General features: G+C 39.1%; 1 protein-coding gene across 9 annotated transcripts in view; it reads right to left on the bottom strand.

Moving 5' to 3' along the window:
• NEO1 (neogenin 1) overlaps window positions 1-17574 on the bottom strand; it is a 241344-nt gene that overhangs the window by 21186 nt on the left and 202584 nt on the right. For 5 of the 9 annotated variants that reach the window (XM_027569922.2, XM_027569929.1, XM_027569931.1 and 2 more), the window contains 8 exons: window positions 16383-16577; window positions 13725-13820; window positions 10858-11081; window positions 10637-10775; window positions 8371-8478; window positions 6678-6872; window positions 5085-5117; window positions 1955-2023 (listed from right to left, as the gene is read on the bottom strand). In XM_027569922.2, the coding sequence (XP_027425723.2) occupies window positions 1955-2023; window positions 5085-5117; window positions 6678-6872; window positions 8371-8478; window positions 10637-10775; window positions 10858-11081; window positions 13725-13820; window positions 16383-16577 (1059 nt within the window). The remainder of the gene's footprint in view (window positions 1-1954; window positions 2024-5084; window positions 5118-6677; window positions 6873-8370; window positions 8479-10636; window positions 10776-10857; window positions 11082-13724; window positions 13821-16382; window positions 16578-17574) is intronic. The other 4 variants (XM_027569923.2, XM_027569928.2, XM_027569924.2 and 1 more) reach the window with 3 other exon arrangements.

Raw genomic sequence — 17574 nt, 5'->3', positions numbered from 1 at the left:
AAAGTATACTTATTGTGGGAACCCCTTCCATAAAACTGCATTAGCTGACCTTCCAACTTCTGATTGTATGATTTTTATTGGCTACATCTAAGCACAGCGCTAAATCTGGGCTGATTTAGGAGGGCTTAAGAGCTTATTCTTCCCCATTTGATTCAATCATATTTATTCCTCATTTCTGAGAAAAAAGTAAGCAGATAGACAACTTAAACTGTCCATACCGACCTTTAATAATACATTTTTATATTTGGGAAAGACTACAGAATTAGGGGCCAATAAAATTAGACCATATTGGGGCTTTACATAAACCTTTTATTAACAGCAGTGCTGAGTTACTGGGTAGGGTATGTGGCGGGGCAGGCACTGCAAATCAGAGGCTGGGGAGCTGGGGTGTGGGGATAGCAGAGGTGGCGGCGGCAGCTCTTTCCAGAGACGAATTCCCACTTAACTGCATTTGACCTCTAACTTCTGAGAGGACCAAAAGCTCCCATGGAAGACAGAGTAGGAATGACCTGCTGCGGGAGCATGTCCTGCCGGGGACATTATGACAGGCCACTACTGAAGCCTCATCTGGACTGCTGCAACAGCTTCTTAACCACTCTCTCTGACATCATCATCTCAGCCCCAACTCATTCTTCATTCACCAGAGTAATAACACTTGGTACTCAATAAATGGAGGTCACAGTTCGCCCGTGGTACAAGGAGTCTTACACATGTTATGTGCAGGATGAAGCTCACATTTCGTAGCTTTGGTACCTGAGCTTTTGGCAGGCTGGTTCTAACCTACCACCTTCTCTAATGTGAGAATCCCTAGCCTGTCTCCAGGCAGTGTGATCCCTGGAGAGAGCCGGCTGTTTTTTGCTGCCATGCATTTGCACGTGCTGTTGGTGTTTCCTGAAATGTTCAACCCCCCTGCCCCGTGACATTTAGCCATCTTCCACGCATCCTTTCATATCTGGGTCAGATACCTCCTCTTCTATGAAGCTTTCCCTTTTCTCTGTCAGCTGCTTTGTTACTCCTTTTGCTTCCATACATAGCCTGTTATATAGAATCTGAACCTTTATAAACACGTGTGAATGAACGAATGTATAAATGAAAGACAAGGAAACAACTGCTCTTCTCAGAGCCTTGAATATTATACTGTGGACAGCACATAAATATAATACACACATCCCAGGAGGAAAAGCGCAGAGTCCTAGAACTCAGCCCAGGACTCAGATTCCCACATCTGGTACAGAACCCCAGGCCTTTTAGGCTGCGTGTGATAGTGGAAAAGTCACAATCAGGAGTCAGAGATCTGGATTTTGGTTCTAGGACTTTCATAATTAGTGGGTGGATCCAGGCACATTACTTCTCCACCACTGAGTCTCTTAATGTATAAAATGGGAATATCTGTTCTCTGAGCTTCAGTGTTATGAAGATCAAATGTAATTTCAGGTATGAAAGTAACTTATAAACAATGAAGTTCTGTAGAGAAGTAGGTGCCATCATTAAGGAATTAGAAGGCACCAACTCTTAAGCTGGCTAGGAGAGTGGGAAGAATTTTTTAGAATTCCCAAATTAAAACACTGTGGTAAGCAGTGTGGGGAGAAAGTCATGATTCTAAAGCATTTCTTTGGCTTGTTCTAGGTGATGGATAATTCTATTAGAGGGTTTATTTTTGAGAGCAAGATTCTAATTCTTTTCTAGAGGCAGACAGTGGGCAAAAGACTCATTTGTTTAGAATTAATCTTATTTTAAGTTGGCTATGTGGAGAAATAATTTTATTTATGGATCTTATAATGAATGGGTTTGCAGTCATTCAGCAAACTTTTGCCAGAAAATGCCTAAAGGTAACTACTAAATAAAAGGAAACAGGTTAACCCACCACAAAGAACCTACAAAAGATATTTCGAGATTCAAGCAGAACCATGTCATGCCCACAGTGGGCCAAAAAAGCCGTAAGAAAGACTTTTACCACTCATTGGAGGTTTGTAGTCGGATCCTAGGTCTGGCAGCCGGCTTCCTTTTCCTGCAGACCCTGAGGCTGAAGGAGAAGAAATCATGTCAGTAATGACTCAAGCCACTGGTGTGATGAGTCCACTTCACAGCTAGTGAGTGTTTTCTACAAAAAAATATTTTCAGTCTACTCTGTCCATGAGAGAATGAAGTAGCACATAAACAACAGGGGACAAAATAAGCTATGCAAAGCAAACTAAGGTATAGCTTTCTATGCAATGAGGCATCTGAAAGGCTGACACTCTCGGTCCACGGCTGTATCTAGCATGGAACTAGACTGCCACTTGCTGTTCATAAGGTGGGAACACACCCATTTCTCTTGCCCAGGAAACAGTTCCTGCAAGACCGCTCAGAGCACTTACAGCAAAAGTAGCTTCTCTCAGAAAAGGAACCAAGGGATCAGTTAGGTTGGCTTCTGTATTACAGAAGTGGACTTTTCCAAAGGACCTGGCTACGTTGATCTCCTAGTAGGTGTCAGTAGTGTTTGGATTTTTTCCTCAAATTATGAAGTTGCCTTTTCCAATATAAAGATACCCTAAGCAGTAGCAAGAAGACACATGGAAGTTCAAATCGGGTTCTCAGTTCCTGCTCAGTTACCCAAATACCCAAGAATGGAAAACAAAGTCTCCCCTCTTGTTGCTCACCGAGGACACTCTCTCCTAATCCACTGTCATAAAATACAATGAATAAGGCTGCCGATCTTAGGCTTGGGACAACCTCACAAACAGATTTCATAAAACACAAGGATCAGCTTTTTAGTAATCCATATTCTTGGTCCTGAATTTTGTTCACATTTATAGAAAAAGCTGCTTGGGTAAAACAAATAAAAGGAACCCTTTCCCAATATAGCAAAGGTATTCATCAGTCCAAGGTTTGGATTCCTCCTGAAGAAGTCTGAAAGAATTGCAAAGTCAAAGCTGCTCCTCAGGGTTAATACAGCACACTGCCTTCACTTGAATACTGGCCTATCATGTACTTGACTTCTGGCAAGTCATTTATTATCTTTGGGTCTCAGTTTCTTCATCGTAAAGCAGCGATAATAATGGTATCTACTTCACAAAAATGTATTGAGGATTAAAAGGAAACTTACTCCTATAAAATATTTTGAATACTGCCTGACACATAGCAGTTGTTCATCAAATATTAGCTGCTATTATTACATACATAATAAATCTTTAGGGAAGAATATAACCTTTCCCTTTGCAGAGGCACAGAGCATGAAGCTTCAGAAAACACTCATAAATAATTATTTCTACAAATAAAGCTTGACTAGAAATGCATAAAATGTTTCTATTAAACATTACAGCCAATGTCAAGTACTTATATAAATTATCAGAGTTGGACTAAATGAAAAATTAAATTCTGAATATTTCTATATATAGTTCATTTAACAGAATAAATATAGAGATGAGAACAATGTTTTCTGTTTCCAGAAGCTCAAAACTCCCAAAGTAACGGAAGTTGTTGGGTATCCAAAAGGGCATATTTAACTCAGTCCCCGATCCCTTTTCTGTTGTCCATACTTGTTCCTTTATCTCCTTACTTCCATGGCCATTATTGTTCCCAAATGGCACAAACCCTATGTTAGGATTCCAGTTGTTCTTTTCACTGGGATGAAGTCTAGTTGGAGGAGATGACTTAGCCCTTGTAAGGCTCTTCAGACTTAAGGGTGCTTATTTTTCAGGTAGCCCACATGTAAGCCCAACTATCATATTATGTAAATAATTGCCAAAGAATATACTTTGCCAATAAACTGGTTGGTTTAATTCCTCTATTTCCCAGCATTTTTGCTTTTAAATATAACCTATGAAGAAATTCCAAGGATTAACCAAACACCAAAAAGAACTATGGGTAAAGAATTTTAAAGGCCAGAGGTGTGGTGCAAGTAAGACTTGCACTCTGGCTTATCCAGTGAAGTGTGGGAAAAACAATGAGCACATTTATACTCTGTGCATACACAGTATCGTTATTTTTCTGTTCTCACACTTAAGTCAAAATGTCTACCATCACTAGGGCGCCTTACACATACACACAAGCACATCTGCAGTTTCTCCAACATACAACAAAAGACTGAGTGCAAATACATTTCCAAAGCCCTGAAACATGCAACCTCAAGTTCTCACTTTTCCTTGCCATTAAGAAGATCCAAAGACTTTTTCTTTCTTTTTCTTTTTAAAGATTTTATTAAGTAATCTCTACATGCAACATGGGGCTCAAATTCACAACCCCAAGATCAAGAGTTGCACACCCCACCAAGCTGAGCCAGCCAGGCGCCCCAAGACTTTTTATTTCTAAAGGCTACTCTTAGACCTTGAAAGCAACCATCAACTTTACTTCCATTGCTCTGAGTATAGAAAACAGATACCAACTCTAGCTGACTCCCCAGAGATGAAAACCACAGTCCAGTTACCTCTCCACCATAGCAATAACAGTGGAAAAACTATGTTGACAATTTCGAGAATGGTGACACTGAAGCCTGTACTTCCTAAGTTTCCATTTTAAATTGTTTCTCTTTTAAAACAAGCAGATATATTTAAGGGAAGAAACAGAAAAAGAGCTCTGAATTAAGCTTATTTAACAGAATAAATAGCACTAATTTTGTCACAGATAATCACACAATTCAGTAGGGTAAGTCTGTAGATTCTTGGTGAGGGGAGGAAAATAGGGTATTTGCTGAATTTGATTACAACTTTTCATTTAGAGATACTAATGCAATCCTAGATACAAATACGACAAATTGGTATGCTTGTTCTCATACTGGTCCAAATGCCTATCATTGTTACAGAATTTCAGTATCTTAGCACAGAGGACAAACTGGCCCACACTTAAGGCCAATCTACAGCTGCAGAACTCCGTTTACTCTCCTCAGTTTTTCCCCTGCCTATTTAACCCCTAAGTCAGTTCCCCAGCTTTTCAGATACCCCAAGTGCCACAAACATGGACTCAACTCCACTTTGGCCAATGAATAATGTGAATTTTAACACATAGGACTGATTTTCAGGAAAAAAAAGGAAACAAAAACAACAAAAAGCTAATAAAAATAGGTCACAAAAGAGAGGAAAGGAGAGAGAGGCCATCTACTGATTTACCTTGATCATTAGGCATTTTATCAGAGGAGTCCGCTAACAGGCCAAGCACAGGGGGAGAAAAAACAAGAGCAAGGATCACAAGCTTTGAAGGTGGGACAGGCAGAATTTTTAAAGGAAAAAAAATAAAACCCCACAAACTTCCAAACAAATTGAGTCTTATTTTCAGTACTAACAGAAAAGAAATCCATATATGGTTTCCACATTTCCACAGACTCAGTCCCCAACTAAATTTTATTCCTAGGCTCACTTGGTTCAGTACTTTACCTTCACTTTCTTATCTAGAGTTTTCTTCAAAGCTCCCCTGTTAGTGTCTTTCTCTCTACAAAGGTCCACGAATAAGCCTTTCAGGTTAAAAGCCTGCATGTCTGGAAAGGGAATCATCCATCACAATAACATGCTATTACTCTACCTGAGAACCAAGAGAACCACATCTGATCTGACTGGTAAAAACTCTGAGATCACTGCAATCCATCTGCCTTGAACAGCCTTGTCTGTGATACGGTTAGGCCAGTAACCTAGGGAGCACTGACTTGGTGGTCAATGGGTGGGTGAGGGATCATTTTGAGATAAATGTTCACACTGTGGCTCATAAGCTCATCATCAGGGCTTCTTTTTTTTTTTTTTTTTTTTCCCTAGGCAAAGAACTAACTAACAAGGTTAATAAACCTTGTTTCAAACTTTATTCCCAGGCTTCTTCAGCTTAATTAGCTGCAAAGAATGAACTGTGTATAAGCAAAAACTGAAAAGAGCTGCAGTGTCCAAGGAGCTTGGGCTTAAAAATATTAGAGATCTAGATTTTATCAGATCCATGAACAAAATTTTAAAAAGCAGTCATAATATAAAAAAGCAGCTCCCAGTAACTTCTTCAAGTTTTATGTTCTTCAGAAGTTGACTCAATTCAGTTTGCTTCATTCTTGGAAGCTTCATCAAAATTCTCCACAAGATCTGGAACTTCATCATCCTCCTCCTCTCCGGTAGCAAGTGGTGCTTTTCTATCCACAGACTGTTTGGGCAGAGCTTCAGCCAGTCTTCTTAAACTAGTCAGACTGTCTGCACCGAGTTGGTTTAAGATCCTGGGTAGCATTTCTGTCAGCTGCTTTGTCTCAGCATGGCCTGTAATGGTGAAAGTGTTCGCTGCCAGTGATGCCTGAACTTTGGGGTTGTTAAAATGGATCACTGTTCCTTGGCTTGTGAACATATTCACTTCTTCAATACCAGAGATATTGTTTACCCCTAACTTCTTTAAGGAGAACTGAAGTTTTTTATCATCTGCTGTAGCCGTTCTATGAACCACCTTCTTCTTTCGGCGAGCAGTTCCTTTCCCACCAATGCGCACTTGTGCTTGCAGCTTGGCGAGTTTCTCCTGGTTCACGATAGTCTCTTTCATCTTGTTGGAGTGGAAATGGGACCGCGCGGGGGAATAGGGTTGGCGCTCAGTGGGTCTCGGGCGGACCAGCTGAGATTAGGTGCACACACGCGGGGACCCATCAGGGCTTCTTATAGTCTCCATAGTCTCTATATGCTAAAGTGATATGTGCAAGCATTGCCCCACTAAAGAGACATAGAATAAAATGCTGTTTAGTGGAGATTTACCTTTAGGTGTTCTGAATTGGACAGCTTCAGACATGGGCCCCATGCCCTTTGAGTTTCGGGCTTGGATTTTGAAGTAGTACGGTGTGTCAAGTGTTAACTCTTGTATCTGGTGAGTCAGCCTGTTTCCCACAACAGGCTCAATAACCCAGTCGTGTATCTCCGCATTCACATCCGTACTATAATATATGATGTAACCTGTCCAAACGAGGAAATGAGAAAAGATATCTTATTCCTGCCTTTTCTTTTCTTAAGTCAATAAGGGTATCTGTTATAGCATATACAAGTAGAGAACCACTTACTGATTAAAGACCAACAGTAGAATGCATTCAAAATGCTACACTGAACATCATAAAGAGAAAACCACAATTTCAACAGTGCCAGGTTATAAGTTATCATCTGTATCAGTAGTTGAAGCAATAAAAGTAGTTATGATAATAATATAGGGTTGAGAACTCTCAGAAGCTAAGAAATATAAGGAAAACAATCCAATCATTTCAACATCTTAATATTTGAATAATGTACCCATCAAGGGTCTATGATTAAAATAATGCACTTTTGAAAACCGACACTGGCCCAACATGCTGTTTAGCTCTCTGCAATGTGATTTCCCAGAAGAAAAACTCCTGGGAGACCTGGGGATGTGGGCAGTACCTTTATTAAAGCTCTCCCAGACTTGAAGTGGGTGAAGTCACAGTGAAACATCACCTGCTACTCCCACCAGGGGGCACTCAGTCTCCATGTTTGAGGCAAGAACAGACACCCACATGCCTACCTGACCTACACAGCCAAAAATGCACTGACTGCATCATTACTGGTTTTTGAAGACAAAATAAAATGTAATCCAAGTCAAGTCAAGCTTCATTCTTTTACAGAACAGGCAAGTTCAAAAACCTAAAAAATGACACCAGGGATTTATGGGAAGAAATTCTAATTGAAAGTTGAAGCAGGACAATATTAAGACATGCTTTCAGTTTCCTTATTCATACAAAGGAACATCAGAAAGCAAACTCCTGTTCCTCAGGATACACCTACATGGAGCAGAGGTTCCGACGAGAATAATTAACAGCTAAATCCCAGGCTCTCAGGCTTTCCTCCCTGATAAAGCTGAGGAAAACATAGTGTCCTCTACGTGGAAAGTTCTCTGGAAGTCCAAGGAAAAATCCCAGGCCCCTTCAAAGGCCTAGGCCAATTCAAACTTCTAACTCTAGTGTTAGAGCACAGGAAGCTGAAGTAGCAGGCCTGGGGGAAAAACGGAATTAAAAGTCTAATGAGCTTTTTGGGGCTTCAGGTTAAAAGAGCTGAATCTGTATTTACTGGGTACTACCCTGTAGAATCAGGCAGGGTCTTTAACTTCCATGGTGATCATCTAGTCAGAGGCAGAGAAGAACAGCTTTTCTGATGAAAATAAGTATGTCCAAAAGGTCCCAATGTAGCCAAAGACTGTCTAATGTAACAACACCCATCAGACTTTCACTCAGTGAGTCAGAACAACCAACTGGCAATTCATGTTTACGTTAATATGAGCAAACAGCACCCCCTTGGTCCACTTTCAAGGACCATCATGACTCCCTGTGCCTCATAAAATGATCAAGCCAACCTCTGGACTCCCACTTCTCCTAACTACACAGTACTGGGCTGGAATGCTTCTGCACGACTGGAACAGAGAACAGATACACACTCAAAGGCATCTTACCTGTAATTTTGCCATTGGCTTCTGAGGGAGGTTGCCAATTTACAATTATGGTCCTAGGTTTTCCCTCTTTACTCACAACTGTCACATCCTTGGGTGGAGAAGTAGGAACTACAAAATAATAACACTTTCAATAATTCCTGTCCATTCCAGTTTCATTCACTATTTCTGCAACCCTTTCCTTTTATAAGGTGCAATAAGAAGTATAAGGCAAAAAAGCTAAAGTCTCCTGGCTTCAAAGAACTCATAGTCTACATGTAAACAGATCCAATAAAAAGAAGAATATGCCAGGGCGCCTGGGTGGCTCAGTCATTAAGCGTCTGTCTTCAGCTCAGGTCATGGTCCCAGAGTCCTGGGATTGAGCCCCGCCCCCGCGTCAGGCTCCCTGCTCCACGGGAAGCCTGCTTCTCCCTCTCCCACTCTCCCTGCTTGTGTTCCCCCTCTTGCTGTCTCTCTGTCAAATAAATAAATAAATCTTTAAAAAAAAAGAAGAAGAAGAATATGCCAAGTACCAAAGAAAAAACACCATACTATGAGGATATAGAATTGGTATCTTGGGCTGGAGATCAGGGATTTATAGGGTTCTTAGGTAAGGAAATCAAAAGACCTCTGTAGTTAGTTACCAAGTATCTACATTATACCAGGCATTTTATAAAGAGTACTTCACTTAATATTTATGGCAACTCGAAAGACAGCTGCCACTATCCCTGCTTGATAGAGCAGGGCATCGACAATGAAAAAAGTTATGTAATTTGCCCAAGATGACTTCCCCCCTCCCCAAATTTGGATTATTTTGTTAGAATATTTTCAAGTGTAAAATAATTTTCTCTTTCACTTATAGTTGGCTCTCCAAACAAAACATAATGTTTGAAACCCCCTATTCCCTCAAAGAATAAATGAGTTACAAATTGCTGTTTTCATTTTAAGTTTGCACTGTCAACTATTTGAGATTATTGCTCTGAAATGCAAAGCTGTTATGAAACAACACCAACAATAAAAACAACACTGCATTTCTTTTATTTCCATGTTATGGCTAATAACTTTTAATGTACTAGTATAGAAATGAGCAAATTAAGTACATCCTTAAATTTACTCTTCTCTTCCTAAAATACTGGAATCTTCCTAGCATACAATGGAAGGAAGCCTGGTGAAATGAAGACATCCTAAGAAAATACATAATATTATTTATTAACTAATGGATTGGAATGAAGCAAAAAGATATTCTTAAAACTAGCAAAGAAAGCAAACTCAAGGTCTATTTAAACTTTTATGCACTGTTATTTCTAAGCTCTCCAGATCCAACCCCTTTTCTCTGTAGGAAGTCCAACCAACTGTGCAGGAGACAAAAAGACATCAGGGCCAAGCCCAGTCTGGAGAGACTTGATTAGCGCCATTTTTTCATTATTTATATACAGGAGAAAAAAGCCATAGAAGGCTGGAAGGGACAGAGGCTCCCAATGGTTACACATATCCCCATGCTAGAAAAGTACAAGAGGTAGAGGGCAGACCTACAAATGAGCAAAAGGCAAACAAAATCTCAAACTTGGATACAAGCCTGCTTTCCCCTTAATTTGCTAGGTGTCTTTTATCTTTCATGTTTACTTACAGACAAAATCCCTTAGGCTGCCCCAATGGGATTTTACCAGATACTAACTGGTTGTAAGAAGGCTGCTGGGGCAGCTTTCAGGTTCCCTGGTAAAGTTCTGAGGCTCTAGCAAGCATGGCATTGGCAGAGGCTTGGTGAAGAGCAAGTCACTTCATTTTTTCTATCTCAATTTAGCAATAAAGCAGGATTAATAACAGTAATCCTCTACATCTACACAGTGCTTTCTCATCTGCTCATTTTACCTTACAATAACCCTATAAGGTAGGAAAAGCAGATATTATTATCACCCCTCTTCTGCAGATGGAAGAAATGATAGGCTGGATGACTTACTTATGACTTACACAGTCAGTATTTGGTTGACCTGAGATGGAACTCAAGTCCCTTGATTCCTAAAATCTAGTATACTTTGCATTCTATAATCCCATTATTTGCTAATGTTCTTGTTCAGTGACGAAGGAAACCTAATTCATCAGCTGAAAAAGCAAACACTGAACTCCAGCTGTGCTGCTCACTACGTTCTATAAGTGGGTTAATTCATGCCCTTGATTCTTTCCTTGGGTAGTAGAAGCAGGTGATGAGAAGTCTCATGACTTGGAATGTGGCCCAGCATTAGCTGGACTTCCACTGGCTTTCACGTCTTACAAAGATTCAGACAACACATACCAAATTCAAAGGTGGTCCCATGGGCTGTCATACTCCATGTGCTTGATCTTCGACCTTTGGTCACCATCACAGAGAATTCATACAGTGTATTTGCTTTTAAACCAGTCACCAAGTAACTTAAAGTTGTTGCATTTGCATTCTGGAAGCATAAGAATCAAGAACTTTAGAATTAGGAAATATTAAGAGCTAAATTTTCTCACCTAGAGCAAATGTGCCAGTACCTTGTACTTGGTGTTTGCTGGGATGTTGGTTTTCCATCGGACTGTGTAGTACCGGGAATCTGTAATCTTCTGGTGTTTGGGCAGTGAGTTGTCCGCCCATGTGATCCTTATGGTGTCATGACTCAGAATGGAAGCCTGAACTCCCACAGGTGGCATCATGGGAGTGGGATCTGGCACTGGAGTGTATGGAGCATTAATAACAAATAAATCAACTTCAGAAGTGTCTGGGTAAAAAGTAATTAAAAAAGGGAAGTGGCATTTTAACATAAACAAAAATAAAAGAAAAGGAAAATGCAGGGTAATATAATGGAATGAAAGGTGAGAAATGGAGAAAGAGAAAGAGAATCCGGAGTTAAAAGATAACCACCATTCATTAAAAAGAATATTTCCACTTGTGTTCTTTCAGAAAAAATTTGCAGGAAAATGTCTAGGGAAATAATTAACTATATTCTCTATTGTATTCTCTAGGTATATTAACAATTGATAATCCAATGATTATATTAACATATTCATACTTGAATTTCTTTAAATTACTTGAAAATTCTATCTCCTTTCCAAAAAGGATTGTGAGAAGATACAAAGTACTTTTAAAATCAAGGGTGTAATTTCAGAACAAGCAACACAAAGCTCATGATCTGTTTTGGTATTTCGGTGAATGTGACTGAATTTTGGGGACATGGCTTATCAATGCAGGTCAATGAACATGTGAGGGTCCTATTCTCAAGCCTGAGTCCTGAATGTCAGCCAATGGCAACTAAGCCTGGCCTTGGTTTTAGGGTTATCTGATATCCACACAGGGTCCAGTTCAGATCTGCTGATGTCCTGGGTCTAAAAGCAAAATGGCTCACATCCAAATAAAGCAAAGGAACTCAAGGGCATTACTCTTCCTGAGGAAAAGGTAGGCTGACACCATGAGGGAATATCTGCTGTGCTTTCTCCAGTAGAATCAGAGAATAACCCACCTAATGAATCCCAATCAGTTACGTGAAATGACATACTTATGGGTCCAAGTGACAGCCTTTATGAACATTAGAAATCAGAATACTTATTTGACAGAAAAGTCTATACTCATGTACGTCCTGTGCCATATGCAGCTGACACCTTCTCTAAGCTCAGTGTCAAAACAGAGGTTAGAAGATGCACCAAGGACCATGAGCCCAGGACAATACAGTAGGATCCACTGGGCTTTATCAACTCTTGGTCAGGTTTTCTAAGTACATACATATTGATTTATTTTAAGTTAAGGTTTTAAAATGGGTTTCCCACCTGGTTAAGGAGAGTAGCCCTTCCCGTAACTCAAAACCTGAAATGGCATGAACCTTGTTTATGAATAAGTGCCAAACTAATGTAATAGTCTCCATTTGTGTATTTCCTACACAATGAGGACTAAAGTAACAGAGGAACAGCATACATTAGTCAAGGGCTTTGTTCAAAGATCAGGAAACAAACCAATTAGTTATAGAAAATGCACCTTCAGGTGCAAAAATCATTAGACCTCTTTGAGAAATTTTTTTTATTTGTAATAACTCTTGGAAAAGATAACAAGGTTACATGACTTAGGAACATTTCCTTGTATACTTCTAACCAGAAGGCTATATTTTTAAGTGACATAAGAGAAAATTTCAAAACAGTTTTTTCTATTATAGGCTAATTTAAGAAAGTAGCAAACCACTTATTTAAATATTCTTTTTCATCTTACTTTTTTTTCCTTTCTGGAATACCAAAGCCCTTTGCAAAAGAACTTATAAATTATAAGCACACAGGAGAAGACAGGACAGAACTACCAAACATGTAGTGATGATGCTGGTCTTATTAAGTAAAAGCATTAAAGAAAAAAGGGGGCAGAGATGATCTTCTTAAAAAGAATAATGTGAAATTTGCATTATTACACAAAGTATCCAGAAAATACAGCAGGCAATAGAGATACACAGCTCTGGAAAACAAATGGGGAAAGAGCATTTCTGCAAATAATAAATTCTTGGGTTTTCAGGACCCTTTAGAAAAATTTACAAGTCTAATATATTTATTTCAATAAACTTTCTCATTCAGCCCTATATTAGATGTTTTATCTACAGAAATTTTACATTATATGAATATTTCTTTATTACAAAAAACAATATTTTGGTCTCGTTTGCAATAAATGTACAGTTGATCAAATGGATAGTACAACTGACTTTATACTCTTTATATAAAAAGCAAATGAAAAGCAAATAGAAGAATACTTTCCCAATCAACTCAGGTGACTAGTAAAGAAAATGCTGGATTCACTGATCATACACATTTATTGAGACCATTAGTAACCTATCTAATTCCTCCAGAGATACGGAGACCTGTTCATTTTTTTCACTCATTTTGGTTATAACTCCATGACCAAAAGATGAAAATCATTTTTTTTAGGGGTGTGGAGGGGCAGAGGGAGAGGAAGAGAGAAAATATTAGGCAGGCTCCATGCTCAGCGCGGAGCCTGATGTAGGGCTTGATCTCACCGCCCTGAGATCATGACCTGAGACAAAATCAAGAGTCAGATACTTAACCATTAACCATACTTAAGCCCACGCAGGTGCCCCCCAAATCACTTGTAACTCTCTCAAAACTATGGTTTCTAGATCCCAACATATTAAAAATATGTGCTACATTCTACATGGAATTATTTATATGAATGACTAGATTGTTAGCATTTTCTAAAAAGCAAAACAGAAATTAATGGAAATTTCCGTGTTGAAAGCCTCTTTTCCTATATGAAGCCTGCAGCCCACGCTGGCATATACTTTCCCTTTCACTGATACCTATGGGACAGACATCATGCCAACATTCCACATAAGCTGCTGGAAAAAATGCTGAAGACAGAGGCGGACAGGATGGCTTACCTGTGTGAGGTCTGGTCACAGCGCTCTCATACAGGGGGATGCCCTCACCCACGTTGTTAAAGGCTTTCAGGGTTATCACATAGTGAGAGCTGGGATCTGAAGGAAGGAAACAAGTGAAAACACTTAGGAAAACATTCTCCAGAATTTAAAAAATTCAGGGCACCTGGGTGGCTCGGTCGGTTAAGTGTCTGCCTTCGGCTCGGGTCATGATCTCAGGGTCCTGGGATCGAGCCCCACATCGGGCTCCCTACTCGGCGGGGAGCCTGCTTCTCCATCTCCCACTCTCCCTGCTTGTGTTCCCTCTCTGTGTCTCTCTCTGTCAAATAAATAAATAAAATCTTAAAAAAAAAAGTCAAGGGTGACGGTGCATGATCTTAAGTGCAGAGAAAGGAAAGAAGATTTGAAAAACGTTTCTGTGGGATTCCTCCAGGGTGTGGGGAAATGTTGAGATGGCAGCACACACAGCACTTGTCTACCTCAAAACTATGAAGGTTTTTTCCTGTCTTCTTCTAGAAGTTTTATGGTTTTAGTTCTTGCATTTAGCTCTGTTTTTGTGTATGATGTGAAATAAAGGTCAAGGAAAGTTCCCTTTCTTTCTCATACAGATATCCAATTCTTCCCACACCTTTTGCTGAAAAGACTACACTTTCCCCACTAAATTATCTTATTGTGTTTGTCAAAAATCAATTGACCACATATATATAGATCTATTTCTGGACTCCATTCTGTTCTATTGATCTATAACACCTACCTTTGCACCAATACCACCACAATGTCTCAACTACAGTAGCCTTATGTAAGTCCTGGAATCAGGTAATGTGGGTCTTTAGAAGACATCTGAAGAATTGTTGAAAAGATCTGATTTCTCTTTTTCAAAACTGTTTGGTTATTCTAGTTCCTTTGATTTTTAGAATTAAGTTTATCAATTTCTATAAAAAAGTCTGTCAGGATTTTACTTAGAATTGCACCGGGGAGAACTGTCATTTTAATAATATTATCCGATTCATAAACATGATACCTCTACTTATTTAAGTCATCTTTAATTTCTCTCAGCAATAATTTTCTAATTTCCAGTGTATAGACCTTGTACATATTTTTAAAGTTTATCTCTAAGTATTTCATATTTTTTGATGCTATGTAGGTACGACTTAATTTCAACTTCCAACTGCTTATTGTTAGTACATGGGAATATAACTATTTTTGTATATTAAATTTGTATCCTGTGACTTTGCTGAACTCACTTATAGTCTTAGTAGCCTTTTTTATAGATGCATGAGGATTTTCTACCCTGATAACAAGGAGTGTGTATAGTGTTCAGATATTGGTTTCTAAATGTCATTTTCCATAAAATAAACCAGCATTCCTTGGAGAAATGACTGATTCAAGGGCCAAGGGTAGGAAAATATCAGATAAGCCTACTATATCTTACTGTGTCCAAAAGGAAGAAAGTGCTCAAAGAAAGATGGAAGATGTCAAACAGAGGAATCAGTCATAGACTCCCATTCGCCATTCTTTCACTAAGGAAGAGAAGGAAAGCTCTTCTTTATCAAAGAATGCTGATAAATGTAGAAGAAATAATAGAATTAGAAATTCACTTGGGAAACACCACAGTAATAACTGTTACTAAAGACGCTAAAACTAGTGAATGAAAGTTTGACGAGAAATAAGATGTTTACAAAGACTCAAAGTATTTCCCCCACAAAGTATTTATTAATTCTGAAGGAGAAAACAATAACTTTAGGGAATGTAGCAGATACCCTCTGAACCAAGTGATTAAAGTTAACGTCACTAGCACCAGACTTTCATGTGCCTCCTGATACGATGTACTGACAAGAACACAATGTATGTATGCTATTCCTTCCAAAAATGCATAAGCTGAGAGTACTGAGGAAATATTAGGCAAGTCTAAACTAAGAGACATTCTATAAAATATAAATGGTCTATACTTATCAAAAATGTCAAAGTCATAAAATTCAAGAAAAAAACAAGGAACTGTTCTGTATCAAGAGAAAACTAATGAGACATGATAACTAAATGCAACAAGTGATCCTGGACCAGAAAACAATGTTTTTCTTTTGTTATAAAGACGTTAATGGAGCAACTAGTAAAATATAAATAAAGTCTAGAGATATTGTCTGAGTGTTAATTTGTTGACTTTGATAACTGTACTGTAGTTATATTAGAAAATTCCTCATTTTTAGGAAAAGCACATTAAAGTATCAGAGGGTGGAGGGGCATCCCATCTGTAACTTACTCTCAAATGGTTCGGTGAAAAAATATATATGTACAGGAAGACAGAGAATGATAAAGCACATGTGGTGAAATGTTAACTCTTGGGGACTCTTAGTGAAGAATATATAGAAATTCTCTGTACTTTTTTTTTTTGAGAGGGAGAGAGAGTGTGAGTGGGGTGGGGGAGGGGCAGAGAAAGAGGGGAGAGAAAGAATCTTAAGCAGGCTCTGTGCCCAGCACAGAGCCCGACCTGAGATCATGACCTGAGCCAAAATCAAGAGTCAGACGCTTAACCAACTGAGCCACCCAGGCACCCCTCTTTGTACTATATTTTAAAGTTTTCTGTAAAAATAAAATTATCATACAATCAAATGTCAAAAGAAAGAAATCCCATATGCAATTACTTCTTCTACTTAGCATACATACCCAGATTTTCGATGGTGTAATAGCGCTGTTTATAGTCCACTTTGATGGTCTGGGCATGAGGGCTGCCAATGCCATAACCAATGGCATAACCTCTGACCACAATGTTCTGATTCTCTGGAGGAGTCCAGCTTACTACAATACTAGTGACCAGTGGCCGGACGTGAAGAGAACTAGGCACTTCAGGAACACGAGTTTCTGGGAAGGAAAGTAGAAAAGCAAGACTTTAGAATATTTACCATCCTTGGGGCATAGTGTTTAGCCTCCTGCCAAATTATTTGGGGCTAAGATTTTTCCATTATGCCCAAGAATTCACAGAGAATCTGTATGTATAGTGAAGTATGGCTCATAGTTTTACTATATTCTAAGAAGAAAGCAAAATCCAAACAGCCTGAAATATAAGACAATGCAGTATTAATTTGGAAGGGAAGACAAAGAGATCTAAGAACCTCTACCCAATGGAGGGAAACAAATTGCCTTTCAATAGTTATTCATTCCTCTTGGTCTCACATCTGAGTCCCAGACTTACCTAGGTGGAATGAGAAAGGCGTAAGACCAACTAATTAGAAGCCTGTTGTCAACAGATGATCAAGTATCACATTACAGCAATTGTATCTATTATTTACTCCCCTGAGTAATATAAGTCAGAAAAAAGGAAACTTTAGAATCACATATTGATTTAAATGGTGGGAGACTAAGAGGCTTAAAAAAGGTAGCAATTTATAGTATATCTTTCAAATCCGTTACTTCAAAGCATAACTTGCTATCTAAATTTCAAAATTAGCAAACCAAGAATGAGAATAAGGACCCAGATCTTTTGTCTCCCAAGTGTAGCACCTGTGTCTCATAAAGGCATATACACAGCTGTATAAAGGTACTCACTGAATAAAGAGGTAGAAAAAGGGCAAGGTGTCCAGGACTAAGGGAAAAGGAAAGCTGTAGCTGAAAAAGGTGGATTGATGTGGCTCAGTGTTAAATTTCAGATCATTCATCTATTCAGTGGCCTTGATAAAAAACTAGACTTAAAGCACCTGTACATTTTTATTTGTTCTGGTCCTGCTGAAAGGGACAGGTCATAAAAGCCACTGGGGTGGGGGTGAGGGTGGGGGCGGGGGCGGGGGCAGCTCTCTAGGAGACTCGCTGCATTACAGTAATGACAGCCGTGTAATACGGTAAAGTGCACAGACTTAAGCCA

This window comes from Zalophus californianus, chromosome 6, assembly GCF_009762305.2.
Source record: "Zalophus californianus isolate mZalCal1 chromosome 6, mZalCal1.pri.v2, whole genome shotgun sequence".
NCBI lineage: Eukaryota > Metazoa > Chordata > Mammalia > Carnivora > Otariidae > Zalophus > Zalophus californianus.
This window is presented reverse-complemented; position numbering and strand designations above follow the sequence as displayed.